At 33.7% G+C, this 15,463-nt stretch overlaps 1 protein-coding gene across 3 annotated transcripts; it reads right to left on the minus strand.

The window, feature by feature from the left end:
- Positions 1-9,521: 9,521 nt before the first annotated feature.
- On the minus strand, positions 9,522-14,235 carry RLK4 (receptor-like protein kinase 4). 3 transcript variants are annotated; one of them, XM_028219947.2, is made up of 2 exons: positions 11,243-14,235; positions 9,522-10,407 (listed from the first exon to the last, which is right to left on the minus strand). In XM_028219947.2, exon 1 carries the CDS (start codon positions 13,840-13,842, stop codon positions 11,281-11,283), a length of 2,562 nt encoding a protein of 853 aa, XP_028075748.2. In that variant the 5' UTR covers positions 13,843-14,235; the 3' UTR covers positions 9,522-10,407; positions 11,243-11,280. The 3 variants fall into 3 exon arrangements, with proteins under 3 accessions (XP_028075748.2, XP_028075750.2, XP_028075749.2); XM_028219949.2 differs by having other exon boundaries at positions 9,522-9,915; positions 11,243-14,039; XM_028219948.2 differs by having other exon boundaries at positions 9,522-10,392; positions 11,243-14,039.
- Between the last annotated feature and the right edge of the window lie 1,228 nt (positions 14,236-15,463).

The following is a 15,463-nucleotide window of genomic DNA, read 5'->3' on the forward strand; positions in this document are numbered from 1 at the left end:
CTTAGCAATTGGGCCGAGCAAACCATCTTCTCGATTTTTCTCAACTTGTTCAGCTATTTAGTCATTTCTTGCTCATTTCGGCCAAAAGGCTATAGAGCTATGAACTAAGGCTTTGCGTCATATTTTACTCAAGTTAGGTCTATTAACCTAGCATAATTATGCCCGATCACTTGAGCCTAACTCGACCCAATACTTGTGGGACACACTGTGGGATGCTTTTGCCTAGCCCAACATTTGTGCTATACTCCAAGGTCATGTTTGATTCACAAAATTAATAGTGAAATATTAATAACCCTATTAAATTAGTATGGTATTCACTATCCAATTGGATTAATATCCATTGGATTAATAATCCCATCCATATCCCATTACTAATAATCCTATAAACTTGTTGGATTAATTATCCATTTGATTAATAATCCTAAACCAAAATGTTAAAACAAACATAGGATAATTGGGCCCACGGATTAATAATCTCAATCCCATACTCTAATCCACCCAATCAAACATGCCCCAAGTGTATAAAATGTCATCATTTTAGTAGGTCATCTGTGAAGCCCCTGAAAAATGTATTTTTTTTAAAAACCCTTACATTTGAATTATTTCCTTAAAAGCCCCTCAGTTTCCTAAATTATTTCGAATCTTGTCGGTTAGTTTTTTTTTTATTTTATCGAAACAAGAATATCCTAGCTGAATTAGGTTCCTTAGTCTAATTTAATTTAATTCTACATAAGTAAGGTTCCAATACATGAGTTTAAATTCCAAGCCCTCACTCTTTATTTAAATTCAAAAATTACCCCAAGAACTAGTACATCTACTTTATATTATAGGTATCATCAATCAAATTGAGATCTATATATATATACATTGGGAGATGTGTCCCTAGTACCTAAATTGAATAAAAAAATAGCCCCATCACCCTTCCCAATGGCTGGCCACCCTAGGAAGATGTGAGTAGCCTATTTCCAAGAATTGTAATCATGGTATTCTAGAAACCCTAACACCTAGTACCCCTAAACTTAGAGTTTTGTTTCCAATGCTAGTTTCATTTCAACTAGGGACCAACTAGACATTGCCTAATCCTATGATTAAGCTCCCTAATCACTCCTATTCCATTAGACTCCAAGTAAATCCTAACTTTTCCATCAAATTCCAACTAGTGAGCCTTTATATCTTTTTACACCAAAAATTGCCTATAAATACCACCACCCCCTAGCATGGCAAACACAAACAACACACTCACACACACATTCGGCCTAGAGGAGAGGAAGGAGAGCAAGAGAGAAGTCTTGAGAGGGAGAGGAAGGAAGAGGAGAGCCATCTTGTTCAAAGTCTAGCAAGTAAGCCACAACACAACATTCTCTTTCATTTTCCTTTGTCAAATACATGTTCTTAAGGGTTCTAAATAATGTTTTCAGATGTGTTATTGATGAGTTACTTGTGTTAAAAATGATAAGAGTTGAGCCTTGATTTTACCTCTCTTGTATTTTTCCTCATTTCAGTACAAAACTATCTTTTTCATACCGATCTCTCAAACTTTCCAAGGGCACACCTTCAAGCAAATTTTCTGAGTTAAATATAAGTTATTTAGCATGTTTTCATCACAATAGAGACGAAAATTTTCCCTTAGTGGATCCCTTTTCTCATAAAATTTCTTGTTTTGGGCATTGTACCTTAGAATCTGTTTTCACAGCCCACTTTCAAAATTTCTAGAAAAATGTATAAAATTATTATTAACCTCTATTTTATGTCAAAATCTTCCTTAAGGAGTTAGATTTCAACTAAAATTGGTTTCATTGAAAAACAGTGAGCGGTTTGCAAGAAAATCAATTTTTCATAATGGTCGACGAATCTGGACAGCGCTGGAGTGTTTTCTAAATAACTTAAAATCTAGAAAAGCTATCCCATTTCCTAAATATGTTCTGGAAACTAGATTAAATTCTCTACGAACCATAGGAAGGCTGAGTCCGGTGAAAAATCTAAAATAGTCCTTTTCATTCTAATCCTCATGTGATATCAAATCTGGAAATATTGTTATGCATGGATATTTTATGCTCTTGTATTCATGAAATGCTTATTAGCTTATGATCATATCTTGGCATGATAGTGTACATGTTATGGTTATGTTCTTTACCGCCTTCATCTTAATGATGCATGCTTATATGGATATTATTATCTTGTTAAGTTGGTCTAACCTTGGTTTAAAACATTTAACTCAACGGAAAACTTAATTGGGATGGTATTGGGTTTTCGATCACTTGAGTAATGAAAAGATGATAATATGTGATGTATGGATTGTTGGGATGCGTTCCCTATTTGGAAGTTTAAGTCTTGCGCAAGCAGTTATCGCGTAAACCCTATAATGGAACGGATGTATTCGAACTCCTTGCGATGGTTTAATTGGTGAGATAAGGTTGGATCCGGATGGGGCATTCAGGAAGATAAAAACTTTTTTGGAAGGATAAGGTTGGATTCTGCGTGATAAAACCTTTTTCTTTTCGCTGTCCCTTTTAAGGCCCTGCAGTTGGCGCTACGCGGTATATAACCGTTGGTAGGCATCCGAGGTTAGTTCTGCAACAAAGCAGCAAAAAAGGGAGTTCCGAATAGTCCGATGTCCAATTCTTGTGGTTGGGAGGATGAAATCTCTTTGGGAGATTTCTAGAATACTAACCACTAACATCGTAACCTTTGTTATCTATTTGAATGACATGTTCATTTCCTCAGTTATCGAAATTGCTATTATTGACTTGAACATCATGCTTCATCATTGCTCGCTATAAAAATGATGGTGTATTGGAATGGAAAAAAGAGACGGGGTGTGTGTGCGTTTACTGGGCATTCAAAGCTCACGGCGTTTCATGCCAGGTATTGAAGACTATTAGACCGGTCGAAGGCAAAGCTGGAAGCATTCGAGGACGTACGGCTACCCTAGGAGGATTAGAAATTAGTTTGTAAATGTGTTTTGAGATTGCAAGTGATAAATCCCATGTTGTATTTAAGACATAATTTTTTGTACTTTGTACATATATAACATTTGTAGCCTATCTCTATACTCCGTTAACTCATGTAGGTCTTGTGTTAATACCCTGTCAAGATCTGTCAAAAAGGTAGCTTTGCTATCTAAGGTGGTTGGACTTAGAAGAGAGGCTATTTTGACTCCTCCGACCTTCTTGGGATCTTGCTTGGTTATTAGCCAAATGACTCATTAGTGACATTTCTTACTCTTGTAACCTTAGATAAACCCTATATTTAATGGTTAATATATTATCTGATGTTTTCGATTTTTGGGGCGTCACATCGTCAGAGTTGGCTTTGCTCGACCCACAAATTTAGTCTTGATAGGCTTTGCTTGGTCCACAAATTTAGTAGAAATCTCATTCTCAACAACTCATGAAAGTGTAACTTTTATAGTGAAGTATTATACTGTCAACCTAAGGTCTCGTTTGGGAATATGTTACTTCAGTAATTTTTTAGTTTTTTTGCTAAAATACAAGGTAAAAAAAAAATAGTATGATTGAAATGAGTTTTTAATTTTTTACGAAAAGATGTACAAAAAGTACAGAGAAAATGAAATTTTTGATTTTTTGGTATAAGTTATAAACCTTTTGATATTATTTTATGACTTTTCGACTTTTAAACTAAAACTATAACATGCCAAACAAGCCCTAAGTTTGATTTTTCATTTAAGAATATATTTTATCTAACAACTATTCATTGTATAAAATTCCTCTCCTCGTTGGAGAGAGTTTTATCTTCTACTGTTCCTTATGAACTTAGGTCCTGTTTATTTGGAGAGTTAGATGGGGGATTGGAATTGAGATTGAGATTGTAGTGAGGTGAGACTTATTAATATTGTGTTTGTTTTGAGAGATGGGGAGATGATTGATAGTGAGCTCCGGATTAGGATGGGCCTCCAGGACTTAGTATTAGAAAAATAGTCCGGCGGACTAGAAATATTTTATTTATTTATTTTATTTTATTTTATTTTTTACATGTCGGGCATTTTTTTTTGAACATTAATATTTAATTTTTTATATTTTTTGTTAAGTAAAAATTATTATTTTATTTGTTTTATTTTTTTCTAGAATTTTTATTTTATTTTATTTTTTAATTTTTTTTTACATGTTGGGTATTTTTTTTAAAACATTAACGTTTAATGTTTTTATATTTTTTTTATTTGTTTTATTATTTTATATAAAAATAATTTAACAATCCCTATACTAACAACTATCATCAAAACAACTATAATTTTACTTAATCCTTTCACTAACAATTCTCTCACTATCAATTTTTTCCATCCTATCTCTAAAAATAATCAGGCCTTAGTGGTTTCATATTCATTAGAATTACACAATCTAAAATTCATACTCTAACCGAGTTTAACCACAGTCCTTATCTTGATGACATATATCTTGTCATTTGGCACCTTTGACCGAGGTTATGCCATATCATTTGAGGTCATAACATGTGAGTTCGTACCACATGAATAATTATTTAGTTCTTACCATTGGGAAAAAATATCAAAGAACATAAAATCAAAAATTTTTATAATTTTTCTAAAAAATATTATTTATTTTAAATTTCAATATAAAAGTTATAAATTAGTCGAATGCATGATATCATTTAAAATCATATTTAACAATTTAATCTATTATGTTAATCACTTTGGATCTGTGTGGATTAGGTGTTTTTTAGGCTCTTATTTTGTTTTTTAAATTTCTCTATTTTGCTTAGTCAACATTTTACCCTGCACACACAAAAATAAATAAATAATTGGGCATGCTTCTTTTTTTATTATTTATTTATCTATTTTGGTTAGTCAACATTTTACACGAGACACTAAAAAAAACTACAACTAATTTAAGGACTTGAACTTATATTTTTAAAATAAAGAGATTAACTATTAAAATTTTATTGATATACAAATATAATATAAAAAAACACTTTGCAAAAACTTATAAATTTGAATTCAAATCCATTATTGATACACAAATATCTATAAATAAATAATAAAAAAAAAAGTAGTTCAACCATGTTATCCTTAATCTTTTAAAATAGTAGTTCTAATTTTTAAAAGAGGTACCTCCTCAATCATTGTTATCAAACAACTATAAATATTAAATTATTATTACCATGTAATTATGTATGTCAAACTGAATTATTAAGCAACACAAGAAAATAATTGTTGGAAAATGGCTCATACACCCACTGGGGGTCGACCCCCAGTAAGGTGGCAGTCTATAATTGGACAAAAAAAAAACTGTTTTTTTTTTTTTTTTTTTTGGGTTTCGGCCAGTGGGGGCGCGACACCTCACTGGGGGTATGCAGCAGGATTGATAATTGTTTGACAAATAATCCAACAGACACAAGTAACTATATATCAAATCCTCTAGGGAAAGTCTAATATATATATATCTTTGAAAGTGGTGTATCATATTATGTCATTTTTTTAATTATAATTAATTTTCTTCTTTAACTATAACATTATTTTAGTTATAACTCGTGAAATCTTTAATTATGTCTCATATTGTGTTTAGTTATAACATTTTCTTTTAATTATGATTCAGAAAGTATAAAATTATGTCATTTTCTCTTTTAATTATAAGGTGCATATGTTACACCCTTTGAAGGGTGTGTACTATAGTGTTTTCCAATCCTCTGTCATATATCTCTCTGCAATGATATTCAACAATTTGAATTTAAAATTGAAACAAAATGATTGTTTAAAGTACGTCAATTTTTTTATTAAAAAAAATATGGTATTTTGATATTATTTTACTTTAATTTTAAATTTGGCCCGTTAAATTATATATTTTATTGACTTATCTTATTATGATAAACAATACAATAAGAGTGGTCATACACATTAGATGGTGAGAGCTACTACTGAAATACTTATCCGTTTGGTTTGAAATTTTTAAAAATAGTTTATGAATTTTCAATTCATATTTTTTTTTTGTTTCTAGTACATTTTTTTAACACTTTAATCAATTTATTTATTTATTTTTTAGATCTACTTATTCTAGATACAATTAAAAAGTACAAAATTTGTATTTTTCTTAAAAAAAATATTATATACAATAAATAAGAAAATATACAACTTTTTTGTATTTAATGAAATTTTGAAATATTGTTGCGCAAATTTCATCTTTTTAAAATGTATCTAAATTAAATGAATCTAAAATCTTAAAAAAAAAATTGAAAATTCAAAAAAATACAGATAAAAAATTCAAAAGATTATTTTTAAAAATTCCAAGCCAAACAGATTATATATTTTTTTGGTAATTAATTATGTGACAATTAATATTATTTTTAATTAATCCTTTAAGTGACACAATGATTAGCAAAAAGTTGGCACATGTCAGCCAATTTAATTGACTGCTTCTGAGGATTTAAATAATCATTCCTTTTCATTTTTTAAATTTTTTATAATTTAATATCATGACATTACAGCTAAAAGTCCACTATACACACCATCATGCATTGTAGTTGTTGTTACTTGCATGTGGGGAGCACGTGATGCTGCTCAAAGGTGGAGAAGGCTGCACGCAAGTTGAAGAGCTCATCCATGCCGGTGGCAGCAGCTGGCGGAGCTGGGCTGCCAGGCGGCGGCCGGTGGTGGTGCCATTGGTCGGTTAATATTCGATCCACTTATCACCGAATTTTCAATTATTTTTTTGTTTATAAAAAAAATTGATACACAAGAAATTAAAAATCAATTAATTAATCCGTCCAGTCATAACTTTTGTAACTTATTAGAAGATGAGTAGCTTGAATTTCTTCACTTTATTCGTTAAAATAAATATTTTAAAATCTGTTAAGTCTCAAGTCAAATTTGAATAATTTATTTAGTACTATTTAGTTCAATTCATTTATGTGCACAATAAAAAAATGAGATATTTGAGCGTACCTTCATAATTAATTTGATTAAAACTCATTTATCATTAGCTTAAAATATAAATAAATTAAATTTTAATATGTTTTTGGGTGATTGATCCATAAATCCCAAAAAGTGAACTTATGAATCAAGCAATCCTAAATTTATTTTAATGAATAAGGAAGTCCCATTGAAAAGGATTGACTCATTTACCCATGTATCTTGCTATTGTTTGTAACAATATTGTTGTTATCTAAAATGTAGTCCTTCCATTCCAGCCACGTAAGTAAAAAGTGCATAATAGAGTTTTTAATTTTTTTTCCAAATGTGGCATATGATACTCCAACGTGGCAAATATAATGTGATATTATAAAAAAAAGTTTAGTGCATTTTTTTTCAAATGTGACAACGTAACGAGTATGATGTGACACTCTAAAAAAAATTAAAAACTCTTTAGTGTACTTTTTTCAAATGCGGCAACATGGCGGGTATGATGTAGCATTTCAAAAAAAAAATAAAAACTCCTTAGTGTACTTTTCTCAAACGTGACAACATAACGGGTATGATGTAACACTCTAAAAAAAATTAAAAACTCCTTAGTGTACTTTTCCTAAACGTGATTAGTATGATGTGACACTTAAAAAAAAATTAAAAACTCTTTAGTGTATTTTTCTGAAATGTAACACTCTAACGTGAAATGGTGTTACACTAAAAAACTCCAAAAAACTCCTTAGTGTATTTTTCTTGAATGTGACAACGTGATGGGTATAATATGACAATTCAAAAAAAATAAAAATTCCTTAGTATACTTTTCCCAAACGTGACAACTTGACCGATATGATGTGACATTTCAAAAAAATTAAAATTCTTTAGTATACTTTTTTCAAACATGGCATATGACATTTCAACGTGACAGATATGATGTGACATTATAAAAAAATTAAAAACTCTTTATTGTATTTTTCTCAAATATGACACTCTAACGTGAAAGGTATGGTGTTACGTTAAAAAACTTTTTAGTGTACTTTTTTTTTTTTTTTTTTTTCCTAAATGTAACACTCTAATGTGACGGACAAATGAGTTATTACACATCCAAAAAAATTAAATAAATAATAAAAAAAATATAAGACTATATAAATGACAAATTCAAAATATGAAACTTATTGATCAATCACCCTATATTATTTACACCCCGCCTCCAGAAAGATTTTGTCCATATCAATTATTTTAAAAAATGTGGACAACACCAAATGTGATTGAAGAAATTCAAAATCCCTGCTAAATTTGTCACCCCCATCAATAAAGGGGCAAAAATTGTCACCCCATCAATAAAGGGGCAGAATCGTCACCAAAATCCATACCACGATTCCCTAACGCTGTGTTTGGTTGGGGGATTTGGGAAGGGAAATGGAAAGGGAAATGGAAATGAAAGGAAAAGGAGAAAGAATTAATAGAATTCCAAATCCCAACTATGTTTGGTTGTGTTGGTTATAAAATAGAATTGATGTCCTAAAAAGGTATCCTATTTCTTTATTTATTTCTCACCCCCTTTCTTTTCCCATATATTTTTTTATTATAACCAAACATAAATAGGATTACATTTCTCATTCTTTTTCTAAATCCCACCTCAAAAACTCCAACCAAACACAGCATAAAGGACCTGTTAGATCACATTCCCCCATAATAGGACTTCATAGTTCATTAATAAAAACGGGAGACCATTCAGATCAACACTCTCCTAAATGGGACTTTTCAAATCCAGTTAAATTTTTAATTTTTAAACCAAATTTAAAAACAACCTACTATTCATATCCAATTGACTCATTTACAATCTTATTGTTGATATATGGTGATTTTGTTCACTAATTCATTGCTATTGTGTAGAAGTCATTGAGCCTTTGCAACAAAAAATTATTTCATATCAGACGTGATAATACCATTCATTAATCAATGAGTCCGATAATACCATTCATTGATCAATATGAGCAATTTGTGAATAGCCTTCTTGTTCATTTTATCTATGAAACGGAGATAATCATAATCTCAATTTGGCATAAATATATATAAATTTAGCCGAAGTTTGACATATTGTAAAAAAATTAAAAAGTAAAAAAATTACTTAAAAAGTTAAAAAGTTAACAATATTCACCAAAAGTCAATAATTACAGCTGCACAACTCCCAATCCTAATTTTTCCTTACAAATCAATTTTTACAATTTTTTATTACACATTTTTTCATAAAAAGTCAAAAAGTTAACCCAAACATCCATATTTTCTTCCTCAATTTTTTAGTCCAAAAAGCCAAAAAGTACACTTATTTAAAACACCCCAAACAACCCCTTAATTTTTTCCCTCTTTTTATATTTTTTTCTTCATTAAATCCAAACATAATTTAGGCAAAACAAGGCCACAATCTTAACCAATGCTTGCGACTTTGCCAGTTGAAGATTAAGATTAGGGTAAGTTACACTAATCGTCCTTCAAATTTTAAAAATATATATCATAAACTTTATAAGCTTAATATAATTATACCAATAGTGACAAATAATGTATAGACATAATGATAATGAAAAAATAAAATAAAATGACAGTATTTATATTTTCATCCACACTTCACAAAACAGCATGAGACAAACACATGAACTTCTACACAAAATAACATATTATAGTGAGGTGACAAAAATTAGAAAATCCGTTTTGAAATGATTTACAAACATGTTCCCCATGGATCCATGAAGAACTGAATTGAAATATTAAACCAACTTCTTAAAACATACAATCCAAGAATAGGGACATACCAAGATTTGGGTATTTTCAACTCTCTACAATGAATAAAAAACTCTGTAAAACAATGGTAGTACAGAACAGATCATGAGGATAAGAATTTGGCTTTTTATGAAAAAATATGTAAAAAATGTGAGAAATAATTTGACTCCAAATAGGTTAAAAACTGCGAAGTGACTTTTAACTCACTTCCAAAAGAGGCCACAGGCAACTCCAGTGGTTGTGCTCGGTAACTTTGCCAAAATTCTTGATTTCTGTTTACAAAATTCACAAAACATGTTAATGCTTTTTGTAGTGACACAAAAACAAATAACCTGTTTAGTACAAATATTTTCAAAGAACGTAGCAACAAAAACAAAAAAAACTTGTTTTTCAAAACGAGAGAAAACACATTTGCTTCATGTTTCCTAATTTTGAAAATTGTTTCCATTTTTCAACAAACATAACCAAAATGTTTCATTCCCATCAATTTGTTCATTGATCAGGCCAATGATTCTCTTCTCAAAGTAACATGGAGAGGTCTTTTTCTTTCTTGGTCTTGCGGTGCACTCATTTCTGGTTTGAGAATGAAAGACACCCCTCAGCTTGACTTGAGACTAAAATTCCGCACAGCTCGCACCAATAAGAGCACTCACCATCTGGGTATTGACTCAATAGAGCAGACCAGCTGGTCCTGCATCTCTCTACAAGGGCTCATTTTCAACGGTTTGAAAATGAATATCCTCATTGTCCTGAAAGGAACCGATCTGGCGTGTAAAAGAAGTTGGAATGTAAATACTCAATCTGACTGATACAAATTCATACATAGCAGTAGAACATAGACAAAAAGATTACCGAAAGATAGAAGCCCTATTGAGAGATACAAATTCATACATAGCAATAGTACATACACAGATTACCAAGAGATAGAAGCTCTATTCAGAGAGAGAGAGAGAGACGATTGTTTTTTTGGGATTCAATCAATAAAGACTACTCTAAACCTATCTGATCTTTTAATTGATAGTGGTTGGTGAAAATTCATTAGGTATCAAGTCTGGACTTCAGATCAGTGAGATTTCAAGAATTTCACATGGTCCATGGTTATAGAAGTCATATAGATAACCAAATTGTTTTGATAAGTTTATACTATTTATCCTACAAAAATTAGTTTCAGGGAGAAGGAAAAGGATAAGAAACATATATAACCTTTGAAATCTCGTAAATGTTAAATCTCGCAAGAAAATAAAAACTGTTTTTTTTTCTCGTACATGAGTTCAGTAACAGTTGTTGCAGAAAAATATAGGACTTTTCTTGACAGAAACACTTTCCCACAAATCTTAAGACTATGCATTGCAGTGAAGGTATAATTGTTTTTATGCATAAACTTTATTGTAAACTGAACAATTAATGGGAAAATATATCATTTTTATTTTCTTTTCCTTTCCTTTAATCCATTTTCTTGGAAAACATTTTCCTGCACAACATTGGTGACAACTGATCTGAGCCAGCCAATGCAATTCACATTTCAACCATATCCTCTAATTGATTCATAAAAAGATCAAAATTCATACGAAATGTGTGCAATGTGTTTTAGTCAATTACCTATTGTTGACATTCACTGGCTTTGGCAAAGGCAGAGCTTAGGTTGCAGTGGAGAGATGGTTGAGAGAATCCGGGGAATTTCCAGAGACTTGGACATTATCGTTGGAGCAGCCGCCACTTGTCAGCTCCCCGTTACCAGAATCTGGCCCGACCCCATGAAATGATTCTCCGGAAACCAATGCTTGAAGCAGCTTTGGAGGTGGTGGGACATTCACTTCCACCACCCCTTCCAACATTTTCACCACCATCCCCATTGTAGGCCTCATTGCCTCCTCGTCTTGTATACACCAAACTGCCACCAACCCCAACCGCTCAGCCTCCACCGTGTCATAAGCACCGGCAAGCCTCTCATCCACCACGGCCGCCATGTTTCCCTCAATTATCTGATGAGCCGCCCATGGTGGGAAAAACCACTTCTCCCCGGATCCACCGCCTCCAGCTGACGGTGGCCCCTCTACGTTGCGCCTTCCACCTATTAACTCCAACAATGTCATTCCATAGCTATATACATCAGCCTTGGCAGTGATTGCCACACCAGAGATCCACTCTGGCGCAACATAACCCCATGTACCTCTCATGGTGGCTAAAACACGGCTAAAATCTCTACCAATGAGCTTTGCCAATCCAAAATCCGACACCTTGGGGGAAAAATTTTCATCTAATAGAATGTTCTCAGGCTTAATGTCACAATGTATGATACAATCTCGACACTCCTCATGTAGATACGCAATACCTCGCGCTGTCTCAACCGCTACCCGAAACCTAACATCCCATCTCATATTCCGACCATCCCGCCTCAAATACACACTCAAAGGACCATTTGGCATGTAATCATACACTAATAGCCTATGGGAATTCTCTGAACAAAACCCTCTTAATCTCACAAGATTCACATGTTGAATGTTCCCAATTGTGCACACCTCTGCCCTAAACTCTCTCTCTGCACCGCCCGGTCGTTCTAGCCTCTTCACTGCCACTGATGACGAATCCGACAATTCGCCACGGAAAACAGCCCCAAATCCACCGTGCCCTAATTTCTCTGAGAACCCCCTAGTAGCAACATTAAGCTCTTTGTATGAAAAAACCTTCAAATTTGTCACCGGGAAAATCGCTTCTTCTTCTTCAATCTGTCTCCTAATCCTTCTATTTCTCATAAACAACAATGTCAACAACATCAAAGTTATAATCACTATAGAACCACACAATGTAACTATCAAAACTAGGGTTTTAGTTTTGTCCATGTTCTTCTTCTTCTTCTTCTTCTCCTCCTCCTCAATTACACCTCCTTTTGGAACCCTAACATATAATATGTCATCAATGGTGGAATCAGAACTCAAATTTCGAAGATTCAACAGAGACCCATATAGATTCTTACATGAATTAGTCCTCGAATTGTAATACAATCCAATACAAGAACAATTACTCAAACACAATCTCTCACACATACCTCTGTTTCCTGGAACAGACTCTGTTTCAGCTCCATCAAAACTCACTGCCCCAACCTCCTCAAACCCATCATCGCGGCCATTACCACCATCGCCGCCGCAGACGGCGGCGCTGTCACGGCGGCAACCACCGGAAAAGTCTCCGGCGAACCATTCTCCGGCGTCGGAGGGTTGAAAATTGGGTAAACACTGGCAAGGATTCAGTGATTTGGGGTTGCAAAATCCGAGATTTCCACATTTCCGGTACACTTTACAGAGATTTTCGGGCTGGGACCAAAATGGGTTCCAATACTCCGCCTGGGACGACCAAGTAAACTGGCGGAGCTGGCCGGTGAAGGCGAGTTGGAACCGAGTCAGCGGCGGCCGACCGCCGGTCTCCAGCGGCGACTCGGTGTAGCCGAAAGAAGCTGAGGGAGTGAATGGGTTGGTGAAACGGAACCGGTAAATGTACGGTACAGTCATCTCCGGTACACCGGAGAAAGTTGTACCGGTCCAGTTTCCGGTGGACCAGTACGGTTCAATTCCATTGAACACGAGCTCGATCTCGCCGTACTCCGGCGGTTTTAAGCGAAGCGAGTAGTTTCCCGGCGATGGATCGGTGGAGCTCCGCCAACATATTAGGGATTGATCAACGGAGAGATTCATCCCCGGGAGCCACGTGTCGGTCGGGTGATCGAAGCTCCGCCACACAACCTTGCCGGCGCCGCCGAGTAGCACCAAGTTTCCTTCCTCCGACAGCCTTACTTCCGCCGCCGCCGCCACATTTTGGGTTCCCCACACCACTTCTCCGCCGGAATCTCTCACCCCCAACTTCCCATCCGCCGTAATCACCGCCTCCGCCGCCGTGGACACCGGAGATTCTCTGTTCGCCACCCAAACGTAGGTGGGTATAGGAATCGAAGCGTACCAAATCCCCAAATACCAATTTTCTCCATTAGAGCTGAAGAACCCGAGCTCGAACGTTCTGTTTTCGCTAAGAATCGAAGCGTTTACTCTCACTACAACAGCCCCAGCACGCTCTGTTCTCAAACTGAGCTTTGGGTTTGCGTCGATGGAGGTTTTCGACATTGTTGAAGCTGAATTTGAGCTCAAAACGAGTTGGGTTGTCACTGAAAGTAGAAGAAGAGAGACGAAGAGAGGAATTGCCGGCGACATTTTTATCGGATTACAGATATTCTGAGTACCCAACTGAGCATTCTCAGTAAAACGAACTGGGTTGTCACTGAATCTCTCTCTCTTGATCGATCTCAGTCACTGACTCTGATTGAATTGAGGTTTTAGAGAGAGAAAAAGCGGGGAGTGAGGAGAGAAGAGACGGAAGTGGATATTTTTTGGGTATCTGAAAAAGCTGCAACTCACGGACAAGATAAAAGGGCAAAAGTACGGGAAATGACGAAAATAGCCTTCGATTGTGGAGAATTGATGAGAGAGATAGAGGTGTAGTATGAAGTGGTTTTGGAGGTTATTTTGGTAAATGGGAAAGATGAGAAAGTCTTTCTTTCATAACTGGGGTGGATGACAGAAGATCTTGAAGTCCACCCACAGGGTCGTCTGTTTTCAAACCAAATTCTAAAAAATTGTATAAAACACATATTGAAATATTTAAAAAGATTTATCTCAAGAGAGTATTTTGATAAGCCGAGAATAATTTTAATTATTTGTTTTTTAAAATTTATTAAGTAAAATATTGATATAAAAACTTCAAATGATTAAACATCTATAGTTATTTATTTTTAAAAATAGAAGATAAATATAATTGCAAGAATACTTATTAATTTTTTTGTAATATAATTATAATTTAAACATATAATTATCGATATTCGATTATCTTATTTTTTACATAAATATTTTACTCAACAAGCTTTAAAAAGTGAACAGTTCAAACCATCGAAATCGATTTTAAAATGAACCTACTTTTCAAACCAAATCCTATTTAAAAATACAAAAATTGTGTAATTATATGAAAGACTTTACAAATAAACAGTTTAAATTATTAAAATAAGACTTAGGGTAGACTTTACAAGCCTCTTAAATTCTTTTAAGTCTAAATTTGAACTTGAAAAAAATTCAATTTTTTCAAAAATGAATTTTGTAAATTTTAAGAAAAAAATAGTACTTTGGTAAGGGGAAAAAAAAATTGAAAACAATAAAGAAATATTAAGAAGATTAACATTTTTATTAATATTGATCTTTGTTAACGTGTATTTTCAGAGTATATATCAAGTAATTTTAAAAATAAAAAGATAAATTATACTTGTCTCTCCTAAGATTTGTCTTAATTACAGATGCCTTCTTCGTAATTTCAAAAATGGCACAGACCTCCCTTACTTTTAAAAATAATAGTCAAATTCCTCATTCTCTTTAAAAGAGCCTTAACGATGTTAACTTGACAGTGGAATTGACCATAATACCCTTCAACTACATTGTGAAAAGACACAATTGACCCTTAAGGTAACAAACCCCTCTTATTCATTCCTATATATATATATATAGAGAGAGAGAGAGAGAAAGACAGGGTCTTCTTAGCTTGGTGTGAGACTCTGGAGTGAAAAGCTTCAGTGAAGTAAAAATCCACTCTTTCAATTGGATCTCCATCTTCGCTTACCGATTCTCGAACTTGTATCAGCGATTTCACAGCCTTTTCTAGTTCAGACTATGCAAATCGTGAACAATTGAGTAGAGCTTTCAGAAGTGGTTTTGACGAATCGTGTTCCTGCAATTTCGAAGCTCCAGCAATGGCATCGTTGTTCTTTGGCAAAGGATTAGTCTTCGATTG

Source organism: Camellia sinensis, chromosome 2, assembly GCF_055761805.1.
Source record: "Camellia sinensis isolate YWXY chromosome 2, ASM5576180v1, whole genome shotgun sequence".
Classification (NCBI taxonomy): domain Eukaryota; kingdom Viridiplantae; phylum Streptophyta; class Magnoliopsida; order Ericales; family Theaceae; genus Camellia; species Camellia sinensis.

Coding starts and splice junctions, on each gene's coding strand:
- RLK4 (XM_028219947.2), bottom strand. CDS start 13,842: ATGTCGCCGGCAATTCCTCTCTTCGTCTCTCTTCTTCTACTTTCAGTG.